The 19,015-nt window shown below is 55.1% G+C and overlaps 1 protein-coding gene across 1 annotated transcript; it reads left to right on the top strand.

Moving 5' to 3' along the window:
• Nucleotides 1-14,233: 14,233 nt before the first annotated feature.
• CDK2AP1 (cyclin dependent kinase 2 associated protein 1) lies at nt 14,234-18,122 on the top strand (the record flags this gene model as incomplete). Its single annotated transcript, XM_080717606.1, has 3 exons — nt 14,234-14,326; nt 15,692-15,818; nt 18,055-18,122. Exons 1-3 carry the CDS (start codon nt 14,258-14,260, stop codon nt 18,120-18,122), a joined length of 264 nt encoding a protein of 87 aa, XP_080573732.1. The 5' UTR covers nt 14,234-14,257.
• Between the last annotated feature and the right edge of the window lie 893 nt (nt 18,123-19,015).

Below are 19,015 nucleotides of genomic sequence, written 5' to 3'. Positions count from 1 at the left end.
GGAGGCCGCCTTGCCGCTCGCGGCCCCTCCCAGCCCGGCCTGGGCGGATGCTGCTGGCACCGAGGAGGGTGCAGGGGCTTGAGGCTCCGGGCCCTCTCTGGGGCTGGGGGAGCCTGTTTCTCTACACTGCAGCCTCGGCACTATCAGGAGCAGCATCCTGTCCATGGTTCATACTGAATTTGCAAACTACTGATAATATTTTTCAATAGCCACTTGCATCTGCCGCCAGCCATGCGAGGTGGGTGAGGTACGCTGTATGTCTGCAATAAAACTTTTGCCAGGTTCTACCTCCTTGAGCAGAGGATATTTTATACATAGGTGTAGATCTTCCTCCTTTACTAACCGACATGGTGCATCTCGAGACAACATCCGACGGAATCCAAAGACCATTGAAACAAAGGGACGTGAACTCTCGGGGGTTTCTCTTCTCGCCTCGTCCCCCTCTGCACCGCTGCTCTGTCCGGAAACGTCCGTCTTGTGAAGGGTCCGCACTGTTCTCCACGGCGCTGCGCCGCTGCCTCCGGCTGTCCCGGGGACACGAGCCCACGTCCCGAAGCACGAGTTCCCGCCATTTTGACTTGTACCTTTAAAACTGCTGTCATGCGATTAGCGTGGGCTGCGTTTAGCAAGGTGTGCTCTTGCGAGGACAGAGAGCAGCCACCAAGCGTAACAGATTCTGTACTTAGGTTTTTGTTGTGGTTTTCGTTGTTTGTTTTTGTTTGAGTTCTTTTGTTTTTGTAAAATTCTTAAATAAAATACAAAAAATAAATGACTGTGCTTCTCTGCTTTTGGCTGGGGTTTGGTAACACCTCTTCCCCGTCAGCACCACCTCCCCCACCAAGAGGGCAGCTGGGAATGCTTTCCTGTTGGCACTATTTATTTGGCATGAGGGATGGAACCCAGGGACATTCTACCTCCAAGCTACACCCCCAGCCCTATTTTTTATTGTTTATTTGGAAACAGGGTCTCACTGAGTTGCAGAGGGTCTTACTAAGTACCTGAGGCTGTCCACAAACTGCGATCCCCCGGTCTCAGCCTCCCAAATGCTGGATTACAAGCATGTACCACCACGCCCGGCTACCCCCAGCCCTATTTGATTTTTGTTTGGGAACAGGGTTTGACTAAGTTGCTGAAGCCAGCCTCAAGCCTGGGATCCTCCTCAATCTCTTCCCAAGCATTCCAGGTATGTGCCACTGCACCCAGCTGTGTTGGCATTGTATTTAAAATAAATTCAAGGGTGGTGACCCACGCTTGTAATTCTAGTGCTTGAGAGGCTAAGATGGATCTTGGTTTGCGACCAGCCTCAGCTACTACTTAGTGAGGCCCTCTGCAACTCAGTGAGACCTTGTTTCAAAATAAAGAATAAAAAATACGGCTGGGGGGTGTAGCTCAGAAGTAGAATGCCCCTGGGTTCCATTCCCAGTACCGCAAAAAAATAAAATGAATTCTAGAAGCTGGGCATGGTGACACACATCTGTATTCCCACTACTTAGAAGTCTGAGACAAGAAGATCACAGGTGAGATGTTTCAAAACAAAAATTATAGCTGGGGTGTGTTGTTACACGCTTGTAATCCCAGCAGTTGTGATGCTGAGACAGGAAGATCCCTGTTTGAGGACAGTCTCAGGTACTTAGGTCCTTTGCAACTCAGTGAGACCCTGTTTCCAAATAAAAAAAAAACAGGGCCGGGGGTGTATTTATTTATTTATTTATTTATTTATTTTTGGTGGTACTGGGGGTGGAACCCAGAAGCTTTCTATCTCTGAGCTATACTCCCTTATTTTTTTTTTTTTTTTTTTGAAACAGGGTCTCACTAAGCTGCTGAGAGCCTCACTAAGTAGCTGAGGCGGCTTCCAACCTGTGCAATCCTGTCTCAGCCTCCCAAACACTGGGATGGCAAGCATGCTCCACCACGCCCGGCTTCTGGGAGTGTTAATTAGGAGGTGAAATGCCCCTGGGTTCAAAAAATTCAACAGCGACTACAACTCTCTTGGGCCTGGGCTGTAGTCCTGGCGATTCAAATAGGACCAAAGGCAGAGGCAGCCATGTGTGCGGGGGATGCTGGGTTTCTGGGCTCCTTTGTTGAAATGTGGCCCAGATTCCAACATGGTAGCGCACCATAATCCCAATAGTTTGGTAGCCAGCCCCAGCAACAAGTTTCAAAATGTGAATAAAAAAGGACTGGGAAGTCCGGCGTGGTGTAATCCCTGCACTTGGGAGGCTGAGATGGGAGGATCGCACAGGTTTGGAGCCAACTTCAGCCGCTTAGGCTCTCAGCCACTTAGACCTTGGTTCCAAATATAAAATAGGTCGGGGATATACCCGGAGGTAGGATGCCCCTGCGTTCCATCCCCAGTACTGTAACAGAAAACGGGGGAAAAAATGAAAAGGAATGCCAACCTCAGCTGAGGCTGGCGTGGGTACCGCGAGGTCTGGCTGGAGGACAGCGGGAGCCAAGGAAAGGCACTAGAGCGAGGAGACGCACTCCTAGCCACCCTGTCTCCAGCCCAGAAATGCCACCAAACCTGGCCCAGCGCCAAACCCAACCATCGGGGCGTGCCGACTCCCGCTCTCCTGGCACCCCGTACCAAGCCGGGGGCTGTACGGAAGGGGCTTTCTGAGCTCCTGGGCTCTTCCCCTCCATCCCCTTCTCAGGTTTTATCCCTGAATAAAACCTACGATGTCACGCAGTGTCACTTGTCCCTGGAGTTCCTAACAGTGGGGCCCTGAGAGATGTGACCGCTGAGCCCACACCAGAAGGCTGGAGGCCCCGAGGAGAGCGGTGGAGGAGCCAGGGGGACGTGGACTGGCCCAGGAGTCACTCGGTGGCGCACCTCGTCATCCCAGTAGTGGGAGGCTGAGACAGGAGGATCACAGGTTCATGGCCAGCCTCAGCAACTTAGTGAGGCCCTGTTTCATAAAACTGGGCAGGGGTGTAGCTCAGAGGTAGAATACTCCGGGTTCCATCCGCAGTGCCACACGCTCACACGGAGGAAGGTGACTTGGCACAGAACAGCCAACATGACTTCTGCCGGTGCGTGTGTTGGAGAGGCTGCCTGCGCTCCAGCTGTGCATGGTGAAGCACGCCTGGAATCCCAGTGCTTGGGAGGCTGAGACAAAAGGATTGTGGGTTTAAGACCAGCCTCCGCAGCCTAGCAAGATTCTCAGCGACCTAGTGAAACCCTATTTGTTTGGTTTTTGTGGTGCTGGGAATGGGACCCAGGGGCATTCTACCTCTGAGCTACACCACCAGCTTTATTTTTAATTCTTTCTTTCTTTTCTTTTCTTTATTTATTTATTGGTACTAGAGATTGAACCTAGGGGCATCTGCTTCCAAGATACATCCCCAGCCCTATTTTTTACTTCTTTCTTCAGTATTATGGATAGAACCAGGGGTATTTTTTTTTTTTTTTTTTTTTTTTTTTTTTTTTGGTGGTACTGAGGGTGGAACCTCCAGGCTATACTCCCATACCTTTTTTTTAATATTTTATTTGGAAACAGGGTCTCACTAAGTTGCTGAGAGCCTCCCTAAGTAGCTGAGGCTGGCTTCGAACTTGTGCGATCCTCCTGTCTCAGCTTCCTAAGCGCGGGGATTACAAGCGTGCGCCACCACGCCCGGCTTAGAACCAAGGGTATTCAACCTCCGAGTGACACACCAGCCGTAATTTTTAGTCTTTTTTGGGGGGGAGGGGTCTGGGGATGGAACCCAGAGGCATTTGACCTCCAAGCTATACATACCCCCTGCCCAATTTTTTATTCTTTATTTTGAAACAGGGTCTCACTGAGTTGCAGAGGGCCTAAGTAGCTGAGGCTGTCTGCGAACCGCAATCTTCCTGTCTCAGCCTTCCGAATGCTGGGATGACAAGACTGCACCACCACGCCAAGCTATCTATTTTATATTTTGTTTTTTATTTTGAAACAGGGCCTCACTAAGTTGCAGAGGGCCTCACTAAGTAGCTGAGAGTGAGAGCAGTGCAATCTCCACACATATGAATAGCGAACCTGTGTTCCTCCTGTCTCACCCTCCCAAGTACTGGGAGGACAAGTGTACCCCACCACACCTGGCTGAAACTGTTTCAAAATAAAAAAAAAGTTAGCCGGGGAGCGGGGCGTGGGGGCACACACTCCCAGCATTCGGGAGGCTGAGACCGGAGGATCGCGGTTCGTGGCCAGCCTCAGCTACTTAGCGAGGCCCTCTGCAACTCAGACCCGGTTTCAAAATAAAAAGAATAAAAAACAGGGCAGAGGGTGTAGCTCGGAGGTCCAGTGCCCCTGGGTTCCATCCCCAGACCCGCAAAAAAACAAAAAAGAAAAACTTGTGGTCCTGTCTCGGCCTCCAAGGACTAGGATCGCAGGTGTGTGCCAACGTGCCCGGCTGTGTCCGCACCTGCGCGTGCACAGGGAGGGCAAGTCCCGGGAGGCAAGCGCGCCACCCCGAGATCCAGAAACTCCAAATGTGAACAGGCTGGCGTTTGGAATGCAGACGGTGCAATCTCCATAAGTATGAATATTTATCAGCTAGTCATTTGAGAGCAGGATGTAAAGAAGCCATCTGTGGAGGCCTCTAAGGAGAGAGAAGCTAAAAGAAATTTGCAAAAGACTTATTTTTAGTGTCCAATTCCCTGCAAGTTGGCTTTACCCCCTGCACGCTGCCCACCCTAGGCTGGATTAGGGGAGCTAGGGCCACGGCTGTCCACCCTAGTCACCACCGCTGAGTCAGCCGCCGCAGCCCGGCGCACACCTGCAATCCCAGTGCTTGGGAGGCTGAGACGGGAGGGACCGAGGTGCTAGGCCAGCCTCAGCAGCTTAGCGAGGCCTCATCTCAAGATTAAAAAGAGCTAGGAGTGCAGCTCAGAGGTAGAATGCCTCTGAACCCCTGCTCTCCACCCCCCCCCAATAAATAAAAAGCGCTTGAAGCCAGGCCTGGTGGCACACGCTCGTCATCCCAGGCTGAAACCCGAGGATTGTGGTTCGAGGTCAGCCTCAGCTACTTAGGCCCTCTGCAACTCAGACCCTATTTCAAAATAAAGAATAAATAATAGGACTGGGGGGTGTAGCTCAGGTAGAATGCCCCTGGTACCACAAGACAAGCAAAACACTTGAGTATCAGAAAAGGGTAAAATAGAGCCGGGCGTGGTGGCGCACACTTGTAATCCTTGCGCTTAGGAGGCTGAGACAGGAGGATCACGCAGGTTCGAAGCCAGCCTCAGCTGCTTAGTGAGGCTCTCAGCAACTCAGTGAGACCCTGTTTCCAAATAAAGTATAAAATAGGTCTGGGAGTGTAGCCCGGAGGTAGAAAAGCCCATGGGTTGCACCCCCAGTACCACACAAAAATAAATAAATAGAAATAAAGAATAAGCCTGGCGTGGTGGCGCACGCTTGTCATCCCAGCATTCGGGAGGCTGAGACAGGAGGATCACGGTTTGCGGACAGCCTCAGCTACTTAGGCCCTCTGCAACTCAGTGTGAACCCTGTTTCAAAATAAAGAATTAAAAATTGGGCAGGGGGTGTAGCTCGGAGGTCAAATGCCTCTGGGTTTCCATCCTTAGACCTGCAAAAAACAAACAAATAAGTAAATAAATCTGGCTGGGGGTGGAGCTTGGAGGTAGATTGCCCCAGGGACCAATTCCCAGCAAAACATACACGCACGCACACGCACGCACACACACACACACACACACACACACACACACACACACAAAAGGAAAAAAAAGTGAAAAAACTCCAAGAGGGTCTGGCTAGCTGCCCAGGGTGGCCTTGAACCCAGGATCCCCCTGTTACAGCCCCCCACCTACAGGGTTCTCTGCATGAGCCCTGGCTCCCGGCCCACCACCTGCTTTTGAAAGGCCTTGCAAGCCGAGAATGAATTTTTTACAGTTTTACATAGTTGGAAAAAAATAAAAAGAATATTTTATAACGTGAAAATTATATGAAATTCAGATTTTAGTGTGATAAATAAAGTTTTATTGGGAGACAGCCATGCCTGTTCGTTCCTGTATTGTCTCGGCCACTCGTGAGCTCCCACGGACGAGCTTTGTAGTTACCGAGACTCTGAGGCTTAGAAATACTCGCCCTCAGTCACTTCACAGAGAAAATGTGCTGGCTCCAGGTCCGCAAAGAGAGGAGATGGTAGAAAGAAAGCTGAAAATGTGTATATATGAGAGGAGGCCTCTCAGCTGGGCGCAGTGGCGCACACCTGCGATCCCAGTACTTGGGAGGCCAAGGCAGGAGAATCGCAGGTTCAAGGCCAGCCTCAGCAAGTAGTGAGACTCATTAATCTAGCAAGACCCTGTTTCAGAATAAAAATAAAATAGGGCTGGGGATATAGTCCACAGGTAGAGCGCTTCTGGGTTCAATCCTTAATACCTCTAATACCTCCCTACACACAAATAAATGAATAAATAAATAATAAATAGGGCTGGGGGCGTGGCTCAGAGGCAGAATGCCCCTGGGTCCAATCCCCAGCAGCAGAAACAAAAAACCAAAACCCTCCAATTCAGGACGTAGCTCAGTGATAAGAGTACTTGCCTAGCATTTTGGGGGCCCTAGGTTCAATCCCCAGCACCACAAATAAACAACCTCAAACTGGCATGAGTGCTGGCCATGGTGGCACTGGCTGGTAATCCCAGGACTTGGGAGGCTGAGATAGGAGGATCGCAGGTTCAAGGCCAGCCTCAGCAAGTAGTGAGACTCTCAACAACCTAGGGAGACCCTGTTTCTTCTTTGTTTGTTTTTTGTTTTTATTTTGCGGGTTGGGGGTGGAACCCAGAGGCATTTGACCTCCGAGCTACTCCCCCTGCCCAATTTTTTATTCTTTATTTTGAAACAAGGTCTCACTGAGTTGCAGAGGGTCTCGCTAAGTAGCTGAGGCTGTCCGCGAACCACAATCCTCCGGTCTCAGCCTCCCAAATGCTGGGATGACAAGCGTGCGCCCCCACGCCCGGCGACCCTGTTTCAAAATACAAAAAAATAGGGCTTGGGGGCGTAGCTCCGAGGTAGAATTCCCCTGGGTTTCATCTCCAGTACCGAAAAAAAAATAAAGATAAAAATAAAGCCAGGCGTGGTGGCGCACATTTGTAATCCCAGCATCTGGGAGGTTGAGACAGGAGGATCGCAGTTCAAGGACAGCCTAGGTAAGTAGTGAGATTCACATCAGCCTAGCAAGACCCTGTTTCCAAATAAAAATAAAATAGGGCTGGGGTGTGGGTTGGAGGTAGAATGCCCCTGAGTTCAGTCTTTTGTACCACACATTAAAAAAAGAAAAAAAAGCTGGGTGTGGTGACACATGTAATCCCAGCATCTGGGAGGCTGAGACTAAGTAGACAGCCTCCACTACTTAGGCTCTTTGCAACTCAGACTCTATTTCAAAATAAAGAATAAAGCGGGGCGTGGTGGCACATGCCTGCAATCCCAGCACTTGAGAGGCTGAAACAGGATCGCACAGGTTCGAAGCCAGCCTCAGCTACTTAGGCTCTCAGCAACTTAGTGAGACCCTGTTTCCAAATAAAGTAAAAAATTGGTCTCGGAGTATAACTCTGAGATAGAAAAGGCCCTGGGTTCCATCCCTAGTACCACCACCAAAAAAAAAAAAATTTCCACCCCTAGTAGCACCAAAAAAAGGGGGGGAGCTGGGGGTGTAGCTCGGAGGTAGAATGCCCCTGGGTTCCATTCTCAATACTGCAAAAAAAAAAAAAAGGAAAGAAAAAAAATAAGATACACTGTGAGAATAATAAGCTTAATTGTTTGTTTTTTTGTGTGTGGTGGTTCCAGTGATTCCACCTCTGAATTTACACCCTGCACCCTAGTTTTTCATTATATTATTATTATTTTTTTTTATTATTACTATTGTGTGTGTGTGTGTGTGTGTGTGTGTGTGTGTGTGTGTGTGTGTGTGTGTTGCTGGGGATGGAACACAGAGGTTCCATCCCTACTTCCAGGCTACGCCCCCAGACCTGCGCGATCCTCCTGTCTCCGCCTCCCAAGCGCAGGGATTGCAAGCGTGCACCACCACGCCCGGCTTCTTTATTTTTTGAAACAGGGTCTCACTGAGTTGCGAAGGGCCTCGCTAAGAAGCTGAGGCTGGCTGCGAATCGCGATCCTCCTGTCTCAGCCTCTCAAATGCTGGGATGACAAGTGTGCGCCACCATGCCTGGCTTTTTATTCTTTATTCTTTTTTTATTTTTTTGCAATACCAGTGATTGAACCCAGGGACATTCTACCTCCAAGCTTCATCACAACCCTATTTTTTTTTTGGTGGTACTGGGGTTCCTGGAAGCCCTTCTACCTCCGGGCTACACTCCCAGACCTATCATTTTTTATTTGGAAACAGGGTCTCTTAAGCCACCAAGGCTGGCTTTGAACCTGTGGAATCCTCCTGTCTCTGCCTCCCAAGCGCGGGGATTACAAGCGTGCACCACCATGCCCAGCTTCCCCCCCCCAAAAAAATTATATATATATATATATATATATATATATATATATATATATATATATATATATATATATTGGCACTAGGGATTAAACCTAGAGGCATTCTACCTCCAATCTAAGCCTCAGCCTTATTTATTTATTTATTTATTTATTTATTTATTTATTTATTTGCAGTACTGGGGATAAACTCAGGGGCATTCTACCTCTGAGCTACACATGCCCAGTCGTATTTTTCATTGTGTTTGTGTGTGTGTGTGTGTGTGTGTGTGTGTGTGTGTGTGTGGTACTGGGGGTGGAACCCAGGGGCTTTTCTACCTCTGGGTATACTCTCAGACCCATTTTATACTTTATTTGGAAACAGGGTTTCACTAAGTAGCTGAGGCTGGCTTTGAGCCTGTGTGAGCCTCCTGTCTCAGCCTCCCAAGCGCTGGGATGACAAGCGTGCGCCACCATTTTATTTTATTTTTTTGTGGCACTGAAGATGGAACCCAGGGGCATTCTACCTCCAAGCTACACTCTCAGCCCTATTTTTTATTCTTTATTTTGAAATACGGTCCCACTGAGTTGCAAAGGGCCTCACTAAATAGCTGAGGCTGTCCACTAACTGTGATCCTCCTGTCTCAGCCTCCCGAATGCTGGGATTACAAGTCTGTGCCACCTGCCCACCCGTGTAGAAACAATGTCTCACTAGGCTTTATTTACTTGGAAACAGTATCTCACTAGGTTTCTGAGAGCCTTGCTACATTGCTGAGGCTGGCTTTGAACTTGCAAAGCTCCTGTTTTAGGCTCCCAAGTACTGGGATTATAAGCATGTGTCTCCACGCCTGGCTCTGGTTTTATTCTTTATTTTTCAGATAGGATTTCACGTGTGTGTGTGTGTGTGTGTGTGTGTGTGTGTGTGTGTGTGTTTACTGGGGGTGGAACCCAGAGGCTTTCTACCTCCGGGCTATACTCCCAGATCCATTTTCTATTTTATTTTGAAACAGGGTCTCACTAAGTAGCTGAGGCTGGCTTTGAACCTTTGTGATCCTCCTGTCTCAGCCTCCCAAGCATGGGGATTACAAGCTTGCGCCACCACACCCGGCAGTACTAGGATTATTAATGAACACTTCCATGCCCGGCATTAAAAAAAAAAATTAAAAAGGAGGGGCTGAGCCAGATGTGGTGGTGCACTCTTGTAATCCCAGTACTTAGGAGGCTGAGACAGGAGGATCGCACAGGTTCGAAGCCAGCCTCAGCTACTTAGTGAGGCTCTCGGTAACTTACTGAGACCCTGTTTCCAAATAAAGTATAAAATAGGTCTGGGAGTATAGCCGGAGGTAGAAAAGCCCCTGGGTTCTATCTTCAGTACCACACACAAAAAAGGGGGGTTTGGGTGTGTAGCTCAGAGGTAGAATGCCCCTGGGTTCAATCCCAGTACCTCAATCAATCAATCAATCAATCAATCAAGGCAGGTGTGGTGGCGCAGGCTTGTAGTCCCAGCATTTGGGAGGCTGAGATAGGAGGATGTTGTTCTCAGACAGCCTCAGCTACTTTAGTGAGGCCCTGTGCAACTCAGTGAGACCCTGTTTCAAAATAAAGAATACAAAATAAGGCTGGGGTATTGCTCCGAGGTAGAATGTCCCTGGGTTCCATTCGAAGAACTGCTAAATAAATAAATATAAATAAATAAATAGGTCCAGGGTCATAGCTTGGAGATAGAATGCCCTAGGGTTCAATCCCCAGTACAAATTATTTTTCCTGGCCGGGCGTGGTGGTGTAATCCCAGCATTCCGCAGGCTGAGACCGGCTGCTTAGGCCCTCTGCAACTTACACTCTTCCTTCAAAATAAAGAATAATAATAAAAAAAAAATAGGGTAGGGGGTGTAACTCAGGGGGCAAATGCCCTCGGGTCCCATCCCCAGACCCTAAAAGAGGAAATTATTTTTCCTTCTATGTTGATTTGAAATCATACTGTTCTGGGTCTGTTTTAAATACAATGTATTCTTAAATTAATCCAGGTTCTTACTTTCACGTTTCTTTTCAAATTTCCTGTTCTATTTCCGAAAAAGGTGTCTCCTCTAATCTCAAAATGACTTAAGTACGCTCGTTTGTGTTTCCTGAGGCCAGGGCCCGAGGCGGCGGCGGCTCCCCTCTGGGCGGAGAGGTCGAGCCTTTGTCACCAGATCCAGCCCTGCTGTCTGGATGTGACTAATAAAAAAGAAAGAAATGGGGAAAAAAAAAAAAAAGGCTGAAGCTATGGCGATCAAAAGCAGCAGAGAAGGGCGGGCGCTGTACGCAACGGAGCAGCGGTGCCTGCCGTCCACCCGCCTGCAGCTCAGCAGGTGAGCGCCCGCTGGGCCGCGCCAGGGAGGACGGCGGAGGGAGGACGGCGGAGCGCGCGAAACAAGCAAGACGCCGGCGCCGCGTGGACCGCGCCAGGGAGGAACTTCGCCAAGTTCTCGGCAGCGCCTCACGCCCGGCGCGCCCGCCGCCAGTGGGCGGCCCTCGGAGGGCGAGGGGGCGGGGTGTGCTCCTCCCTTGATGGGGGAGGAGGGAGGAAGAGGGAGGAGGAAGAGGGAGGGGGACTGGGAAGAGGAGGAGGAGGGAGAAGGGGGTTGAAGGAGGGGAGGAGGAAGAGGGAGGAAGAGGAGGAGGAGGAGGAGGGAGAAGGGGTTGAAAGAGGGGAGGAGGGGGAGGAGGACCGAGAAGAGGGAGGAGGAGGACGGGGTAGAGGAGGAGGAAGGGGAGGGGCGAGGGAGGAGGAGGGGGAGGAGGGAAAGGAGGAGGAGGAAGAAGTAAGGAGGAGGAAGGAGGAGCGGGAGGAGGAGCAGGAGGAGGAGGGGGAGGCGGCGGCCCCGCCTCCGGCTTTTGTCGCCTCCCGCAGCCGCGCTCGCCCCGGGGTTGCGCCGCCGCCGGCCGCAGCCCGATCCCGCAGGGTCAGCGCGGCCCGGGCCGGCGGAGGGCTCGCAGCTCGGGGCGTGAGTGTGAGCGCGGGCGGGCGTGGGTGTGAGCGCGGGCGGGCGTGGGTGTGAGCGTGAGCGTGTGCGCGGGTCGCGGCCGCCGGCTCGGGCCTCCCGCCTGCGCCGCCTGCGCCCCGTCGCCACCATTTTCTCCAGGTAATTTTCCTGCGCGGCCCGGAGCGCCGGCCCCAAACTTTGCCGCGCGGCGCCGGCCATGTTGGAGCCGCCGGGACGGCGCGGCCGGGAACTCCGCCAGAAGTTGCGGGCGGCGGGGCGCGGGGCGGGGGCCGGGCAGTGCGGCCTCGGGGCGGGGGGCGCTGGGGGCCGGGCTGGGGCGGGGGAGGTCAGGGCACCGGGCGGGGGGCGCCGGGAAGTGTGGCCTCCGGGCTGGGGCTGGGGGCTGGGGGCCGGGGTCCGGGCGGGGGGCGCTGGAAAGTGTGGCCTCCGGGCTGGGGGCGCTGGGGCTGGGGGCCGGGGGCGGGCGGGGGGCGCCGGGAAGTGTGGCCTCCGGGCTGGGGGCCGGGGGGGGGGTCCCCGGCCCGCCGCAGCTCGCCCCCGGCGCCCCCGCACCCCCGCCGGCCCCTGCACCCCGGCCCGCAGCCCTCTGGGGGCGCTGGGCTGGGAGCCCCCGAGCGGGGACCTCGGGGTGCGGGTCGCGTGACAGCGGCGCCCCGGGACCCTGCAGCCCCCGCTCTGGCCAGCCAGCCCTGTCCACAGGCTCCCCCGGCCCGCTGGGCATGCCCCGGGCAGCCCTGAGGGCCCCCAGCCGGAGTTGGGGTGGGGCGCCACAGTTCCCGGTGGGCCCTGTGCGGACCCGCGCCCCTGCCACGCATCCAAGATGGACTCTCGCCGGCCGCGTCCCGGCTCCCTGGCCGTCCCGCAGCAGCCCGCAGCCCGGCCTCCTGCGCGGGGCTGCCAAGATGCGGCCTGACCCGCGGCGGCGGCGGCGGCGGACTTAGACAAAGCCCCCGCCCCCCCACGCGAGCCCCCCAGGCGCCCCAAGTGGCGGGAAGGCCGCCAGCTCCCCAGACCCGGCCGCTCTTTGTCTGGCGTGGGGGCGGGGAGCGGGCGGCCCCAGGAGCCTCCCGGCCTCTGCCCAGCCGGCCCATTGTCTGCCCGCGCTCGCCAGCTGCCTCGAGTCCCCGTGTCTGCAGGAGGGAGTGGGCGTGCGTGGCCCTGGGGACCTCCCGCCAACTTTGTGGGGCCAGCCCCCCTCCTCAACCCTGGACAAGGGGCCGGCCGCGTGGGAGAGCCAGTCCCCTGCCAGCAGCCCCCTCCGAGCTCCTGTGGGCTGCCCTCAACCCACTTGGGATGACTCCTCTCTCCCCTCTGCCCGAGACTAGTTCCCTCCACCCACAGAAGGAGAAACAGGCCCGGGGAGGGAAGGGGCTTCCTGAGGTCACCCAGCCAGCAGCAGCTCACAGCTGCCCCGGGCCGGGTCCAGGGGGGGGAACACAGCAGGCAGAGCCCCAGGGGGACAGGGCAGGAGGTGGCCAGAGTCTGGGAAGCAGCCAGACCGCCTCCTGGGCACCGGGACTTCTGATGTAGGCCCCAGCCTTCCTGAGCCCAGAGGCGGGCGACCTCTGGCACACGGATAGAGCCCAGGTGTGGGTGTGCGAGCCTGCAGGTCGGGCATTCCGGGCCAGGGTCGCCCACCCTGCCCACGCCCATGCGCAGCTACGGCGGAGGAGCGCAGTCGTGGGCACCGCACAGGTGTCTCCTCGTCCCTGCTTGGAGGTGTGCTAATGGGCCTCAGCCTGGCTCAGGACCCCATTCCCACCTGGAGCCTAGCCCTGCCCTGGGCCCCGCTGGGACAAGCTTTGGGGCTGCAGTGGCCTGCTTGGTCTTCTGAGCCCAGGCCTGGGACCACACCTCTGAGCCCCTCCCTGCTCCTGAGCCTCCTCCCAGCCCCTCCCCTCGCCCAAGCCAAACGAGCAGCTGGTCGCTGGGCCCGCCTGGCACCAGCTGTCCATCCCCGGGGCCAAGTCCGTGGAGCCCGCTGTGTGTGTGAGACCGCTTGGCTCTGGGGGCGGCGGGCAGCAGCTGCCGAGGAGGCCTAGGTAAATTCTCCATGGTTACCGCTGTTTGTAATTCTGCAGGGCATCTTTTACCCGCTAATGGCCACTCGGACGCCATTATGGCTGTGGTCGCGGGCTCCAGCCACAGGCCTCCCTGCCCCCACCCGGGAGAGGACATTCCCAGCTGGTGCCTGGCTGCTGGCTCAGTGTCCCTGAAAACCGCACTGTGTTCACGGGGCCTCGCGCTCCCATCTTGGGCTGCAGAGCCCGGGCTGCGTGGCTGTGAGGAGTCCTGGCCTCTGGGGAGGCCAGGAGTGGTGGAGGGGTGTGTCTGGGGTGCAGAGAGGACAGCCTTGCTCGGCCGTGCTTGGACCTGTCTGCCCAGGGCTGGGTCCAGCTTCCTCCTGGCCATTCTGCCTTCTGTACCGCATCGTCCAGCGGGGACGGGGGACATAGGAGCAGAGAGGTTGTGTGTAAGGAATCTTAGCCCTGTTGGGCTCCGGCAGGGAGGTGGCTCTGGGTCCCCAGCCTGTGATGAACAGGACCGGGGCACAGAGGACGGCAAGCGTTGGTAAGGGAACGGCAGCGACTCTCGTCTTTGGTACCAGTCCCTGTTGCTTGGGAGGCGGGCGCTGGTGGGATGGGCGTCTGAGCGCCCCATTACTCCCGGTGACCCGGGCCAGCTGTTGGGGACGTGGCCGTTGGAGGTCGAGAGCAGTCCTGTGAAGGCCAGAGGCCCAAGTGTGGCCTGGGTTCTGGGTGGAGGGTCTGTTGCAGCTAGCCGTGGGCATAGCTAGACACGGCCGGGGGGTTCCTGACCTTTCTCTCTTCCTCCACAGCGGGAAGCGTCCACTCTCCTTCCACCAGTATGGCGACATCTTCCCAGTACCGCCAGCTACTGAGTGACTATGGGCCGCCATCGCTGGGCTACACCCAGGTAGGCAGGGTGCGAGAGGCGGCAGGAGCTGGGGCAGGGTGTGAGAGGCGCTGCAGGGGAGACGTGTCCCTGGCACCCGGCGCTCCGTCAGCCACGGGGACCCTGGCTCCGTCGTGGCCACCAGGATGGCGTTCCATGGGACACACTGAGGCTGCTCGGGGAAGGACACGTGGGATCCTGGGAGGATTCCTGGCTCCTGTTTCCTGGACAAGCAAGGCTGACTTGGATGCCGAGCTGGGACAGCACCAGAGCCCGCCTCATGACGGATGAGGCACGTGGGCCCTGAGCGAGCTGCGTGGTTTATACCTGCTTCCACCACTCCTGCGACCGTGACCACACTCGGCAACCTGCAGGACATTCGGGGTCCTCATCCGCCCAGTGCGCGAGGAAGCCATTGCTTCTGCAGCCTGGATCTGCGAGGGATGCAGCGTGCCTGGGGAGGGTCCTGACCCTCTGCATTCTGGTCACCAACTGGAAGGTTCTCTTCCTGGGCCAGACCCCAGCCAGAGTTCCGGGGTCGCCATGGAGGTGGCTCCTCATCGCTGATGGTCCCTGGAGCCGTGCGGCCCCCAACCATGCCCCGCCAGGCCATCTTATCCCAGGAGGAGAGGCAGGCCCGGGCCCGGGAGCGGGACCGGCTGAAGAAGCGGCGGCGGCGGGAGGACGGGCAGCGGCGCAGCCTGGAGCGGCAGCGCAACATCCTGGCCATGTGCCGCTGGCGCCGGGAGAAGCTGGAAGCCAGGAGGCCGCTGGGCCAGGCCTGGGAGCAGAGGCAGCAGCAGGAGCTGGAGCAGGCCCTGCAGAGGGAGCTGGCCGCCTGGATGCAGCCGAGGGTGTCGAAGGCCCAGGAGAAGGAGGAAGAGGAGGGGGAGGAGGAAGAGCTGCTCCACCAGGGCGCCTCGCTCATCCGGGTGCTTGCTCAGGCAATGGCCGTGGGCTGGAGAAGGCTTTCTGTGGGGCAGGCCTGCCTGTGACGGAGATGGCGCAGATCTGAGGAACTTCAGACTCTGGGGTCCCTGGGGGTTGTGTTCCAGGACCCGGCACTTGGCCCCTGGGGATGTTCCTCCTGCGGCCCTAGGACGCTCCCTGTGAAGATAACCAGCTCTCCTTTTTTACTCTGGGATGGTAAAGGAGCTTTCTGGAGACTTCCAGAAAAGTGTCTGAGTGTACCAGAATAGGAGGGTGAGGACCAGCTTCCCGACTCTGGAGTTGTCCCCGGAGCGGGACCTGCTGTCCCGTCCTGGCCGCAGCTCCAGGCCAGGCCGCTTTCCCTCTGCCGCCCTGGCCCCGCCTGGGCATGCATGGGGCCTGCTGGGCAGCGGAACCCGGTGCCGTCCACCTGAGCCTCTGCCCTTGTGATTCTAGGGGACTGGGAGCAGCCAGGTGCCCCAGAGCAAATACGCCGAGCTCCTGGCCATCATTGAGGAGCTGGGGAAAGAGATCAGACCCACCTACGCCGGCAGCAAGAGCGCCATGGAGAGACTGAAACGAGGTGAGCGCCGCCGGGGCCACTGTTTGGGAAGACGCCCCTAAGCCGGGTGTTACGTTGAAGACTTGAAAACCCGGCCGGACGAGAATGGGGGCGCAACGTTGTGCGGCGACACCTGTGAGCAGGCGGGCTGAGGCCGGGGCTGTCAGCGCTCCAAGTCAAGGGAAAGTAGTACTTATAGAGGAGGGGTCTGCAAACCACACAAAAGACCGCGAGACGCCGGGTTTGGTGGTGCGCGCCTATAATCCCAGTACTTGGGAGGCTAAGACAGGAGGATCGAAGATTCGAAGGCAGCCTCAGCTACTTAGACCCTGCTTCCAAACAAAAAATAGAATAGGGCTCGGGGGTGTAGCGCAGAAGTAGAATGCCCCTGGGTTCCATCCCCAGCGACACATGCACACACGCGCACGCACACACACACACACACACACACACACACACACACACACACGCCTGCTAGTTTGTGAGTTTTGGCACATCCTGAAACAAGGGCGCTGGCTTCTCGGGGTCTGCACAGAGGGGAGGGATCTTCAGTGTGTCACAGCGGACGGAGCATCTTGTGCACAGCACAGCATCCTTAGCAGAGTGAGGAAAAGGCCCAGGGCAGCCGCCCAGGTGAACGGAGCAGCACAGGGATTGTGCACCTGTGGTCCTGGCTCCCACACAGGACGGCTGGGCTCAGGCGCTCGGGGCCCGCGGGCCCATGTAGTGAGACCCTCTCCATTCAACAGAACGTTTTGTGGGGATGGCGTTGAGGGCGCTTTGGAGAGGGTGGGTGTGGAAGGGTCCCTGGACACGGCCATGTCGCTGCGGGTAGGTGTGGCAAGGGTGGACCTCTGCATGGGGTCCTCGGGAGCCTCACAGGCTTGCCAGACACAGCAAGTCTTCACGGGCTGTCACCACAGAGGCTGCTGGGTGGCCCCATATCGGGGCTTCTCGCCGTTCACACTCGGATCTTTGTTTTTATTTTTATTATTTATTTCTTAATTCATTTATTTTTGGTGGTACGGGGGATGGAACCCAAGGGCATTCTACCTCTGAGCTACTCCCCTGCCTTATTTATTTATTTATTTATTTATTTATTTATTTATTTATTTATTTTGTGGGCCTGGGGATGGAACCCAGGGGCATTCAACCTCCGAGCTACACCCCCTGCCCTATTTTTTTTATTCTTTATTTTGTGTGTCTGCAAACTGCGATCCTCCTGTCTCAGCCTCCCAAATGCTGCGATTATAAATGTGCACCACCACGCCCAGTTTTTATTTTTTTACAGGATGGAACCAGGGGCCTTCTACCTCTAGGCTACTTTCCCAGACCTATTTTATATTTTATTTGGAAACAGGGCCTCGCTAAGTTGCTGAGAGCCTCACTAAGTAGCTGAGGCTGGCTTCGAACCTGTGCGACCCTCCCGTCTCAGCCTCCCAAGCGCGGGGATGACAAGCGTGCGCCGCCACGCCCGGCCACACTCATATCTTTGGAGTGGGGAAAGGAAGTGGGAGGGTCTGTCCTGCAGCCGGTGGGGCACCTGAGGCCTTTAGTGCTTCTAGAGGGATGATGTCAGAAAACGAGGGCCTCTGGCAAGGGGAGAGGCCAGCAAGTGGCCTGCCTGCCACCTCGTGCGGTAGGTGTGGAAGGCATGAGAGGATTTCTGTTTTAGGAGGTAGCGGTTCACAGGCTGGGGCTCTGGGCTCATGTACTGTCAGGAGGGCGTGTGTCTCACCGGGAATTGAGCTTGAGCCCAGGGGCATTCTACCTTTTTTATTTTTTTTATTTTTTGAAATAGGTTCTCGCTAGGTCGTTGAGAGTCTCCCTAAATTGCTGAAGCTGGTATCTAGCCAGGATCCTCCTGTCTCAGCCTCTCAAACACTAAGATTATAGGCAAGGCGGGCGCAACGGCGCGAGCTTGTAACCCCAGGATTTGGGAGGCTGAGACCGAAGGATCATGGTTGGCGGCCAGCCTCAGGTATTTTGTGAGGCCCTCAGTGACTTAGTGAGACTCAGTTTCAAAATAAAGAATAAAAAATAGGGCAGGGGGTGTAGCTCGGAGGTTGAATGCCTCTGGGTTCCATCCCCAGACCCGGGGAAAAAAAATGGGGCTGGGGGTGCACTTTGGACCTATAGTCCCTCTGGGTTCCATTCTCAGTACCTCAAAAAATCAAAGGGGGCAGCCCCTGCTCCTGCCTGGGGTAGTGGTGCGCCGGCTGTGAGCGGGCAGGCCCAGACTCTACTTTTCTTGCAGGTATCATCCACGCACGAGGACTGGTTCGGGAATGCTTGGCCGAAACGGAACGGAACGCCAGGTCCTAGCGGCCGGAAGCTGGAGCGCTATCATCTTCCGACAGGATGAGATAACAGCTCCTCTCCCCAGTTCAGATGAAAGTCTTGTTTTCAAACTGGTAACAGTTTAGTTGTTTTCTCCCATGGTTCCCTAGGCTCTGAACCTCCAGCGTCAGAGACCGAGAAAAGCTTTCGAAGATAATTAGATTTGCATTTTAAGTAGTTAGGAACCACCCAGGTTTCCTCCTCCTTCTGTTTTTTTTTTTTTAAGCATTGACTTAAAAGACGCAGTGAAGTTGTTTTACAGCAAGCTGCTGTCTGCCTCCAAGATGCTGGTGTCTCCCTTCGGCCTCGTCCTCTGGATACACTCACGGCACCCATTCGACCTTTGTTCTTAAGCGCATCCGACTCCGGGGATTTGTGTTGACGCAGCCGGGCTGGCTCAGTAGCTGGTCCCATTTGCCACACGGCGTAGATTCTGCTTAATGGGATTTTCTTTTTTGCTTAAGCATTTGCATGACTCTTAGTGCTTTGAAATCAATTTCTAAAAATGCACAAGTTATAAATACAGAAGAAAGAGCAACCCACCCAACCTAACAAGGACCCCGAGAATTTTCATACTAAGACTGTATGTAGATTTCCGTTCTGCGTTTATTGTAAGTTGATCAAAACATCGGGAAGAAAATGACTAAAACTGTTTGCATCTTTATATGTATTTATTACTTGATGTAATAAAGCTTATTTTCATTAACAATTTGTATTAAGACGTGGGTCCCATGGATTCTTCAGCACTGAGTTAAGGCAGCTGAGCCTTACTGAGATTGGAGATGCCTGTAAGGGCAGCTGCCCACTGGCTCTCAAACACTGTGTCATTGGTACACCTGCCCGGGAAAGGAGGTACTTGCTTCAGTCGCAGTTGGGAT

Source organism: Muscardinus avellanarius (assembly GCF_963383645.1).
Source record: "Muscardinus avellanarius genome assembly, chromosome: 21".
Taxonomy (NCBI): Eukaryota; Metazoa; Chordata; class Mammalia; order Rodentia; family Gliridae; genus Muscardinus; species Muscardinus avellanarius.
The sequence above is the reverse complement of the archived record's forward strand: the minus strand, read 5'-3'. Positions and strand labels throughout refer to the sequence as shown.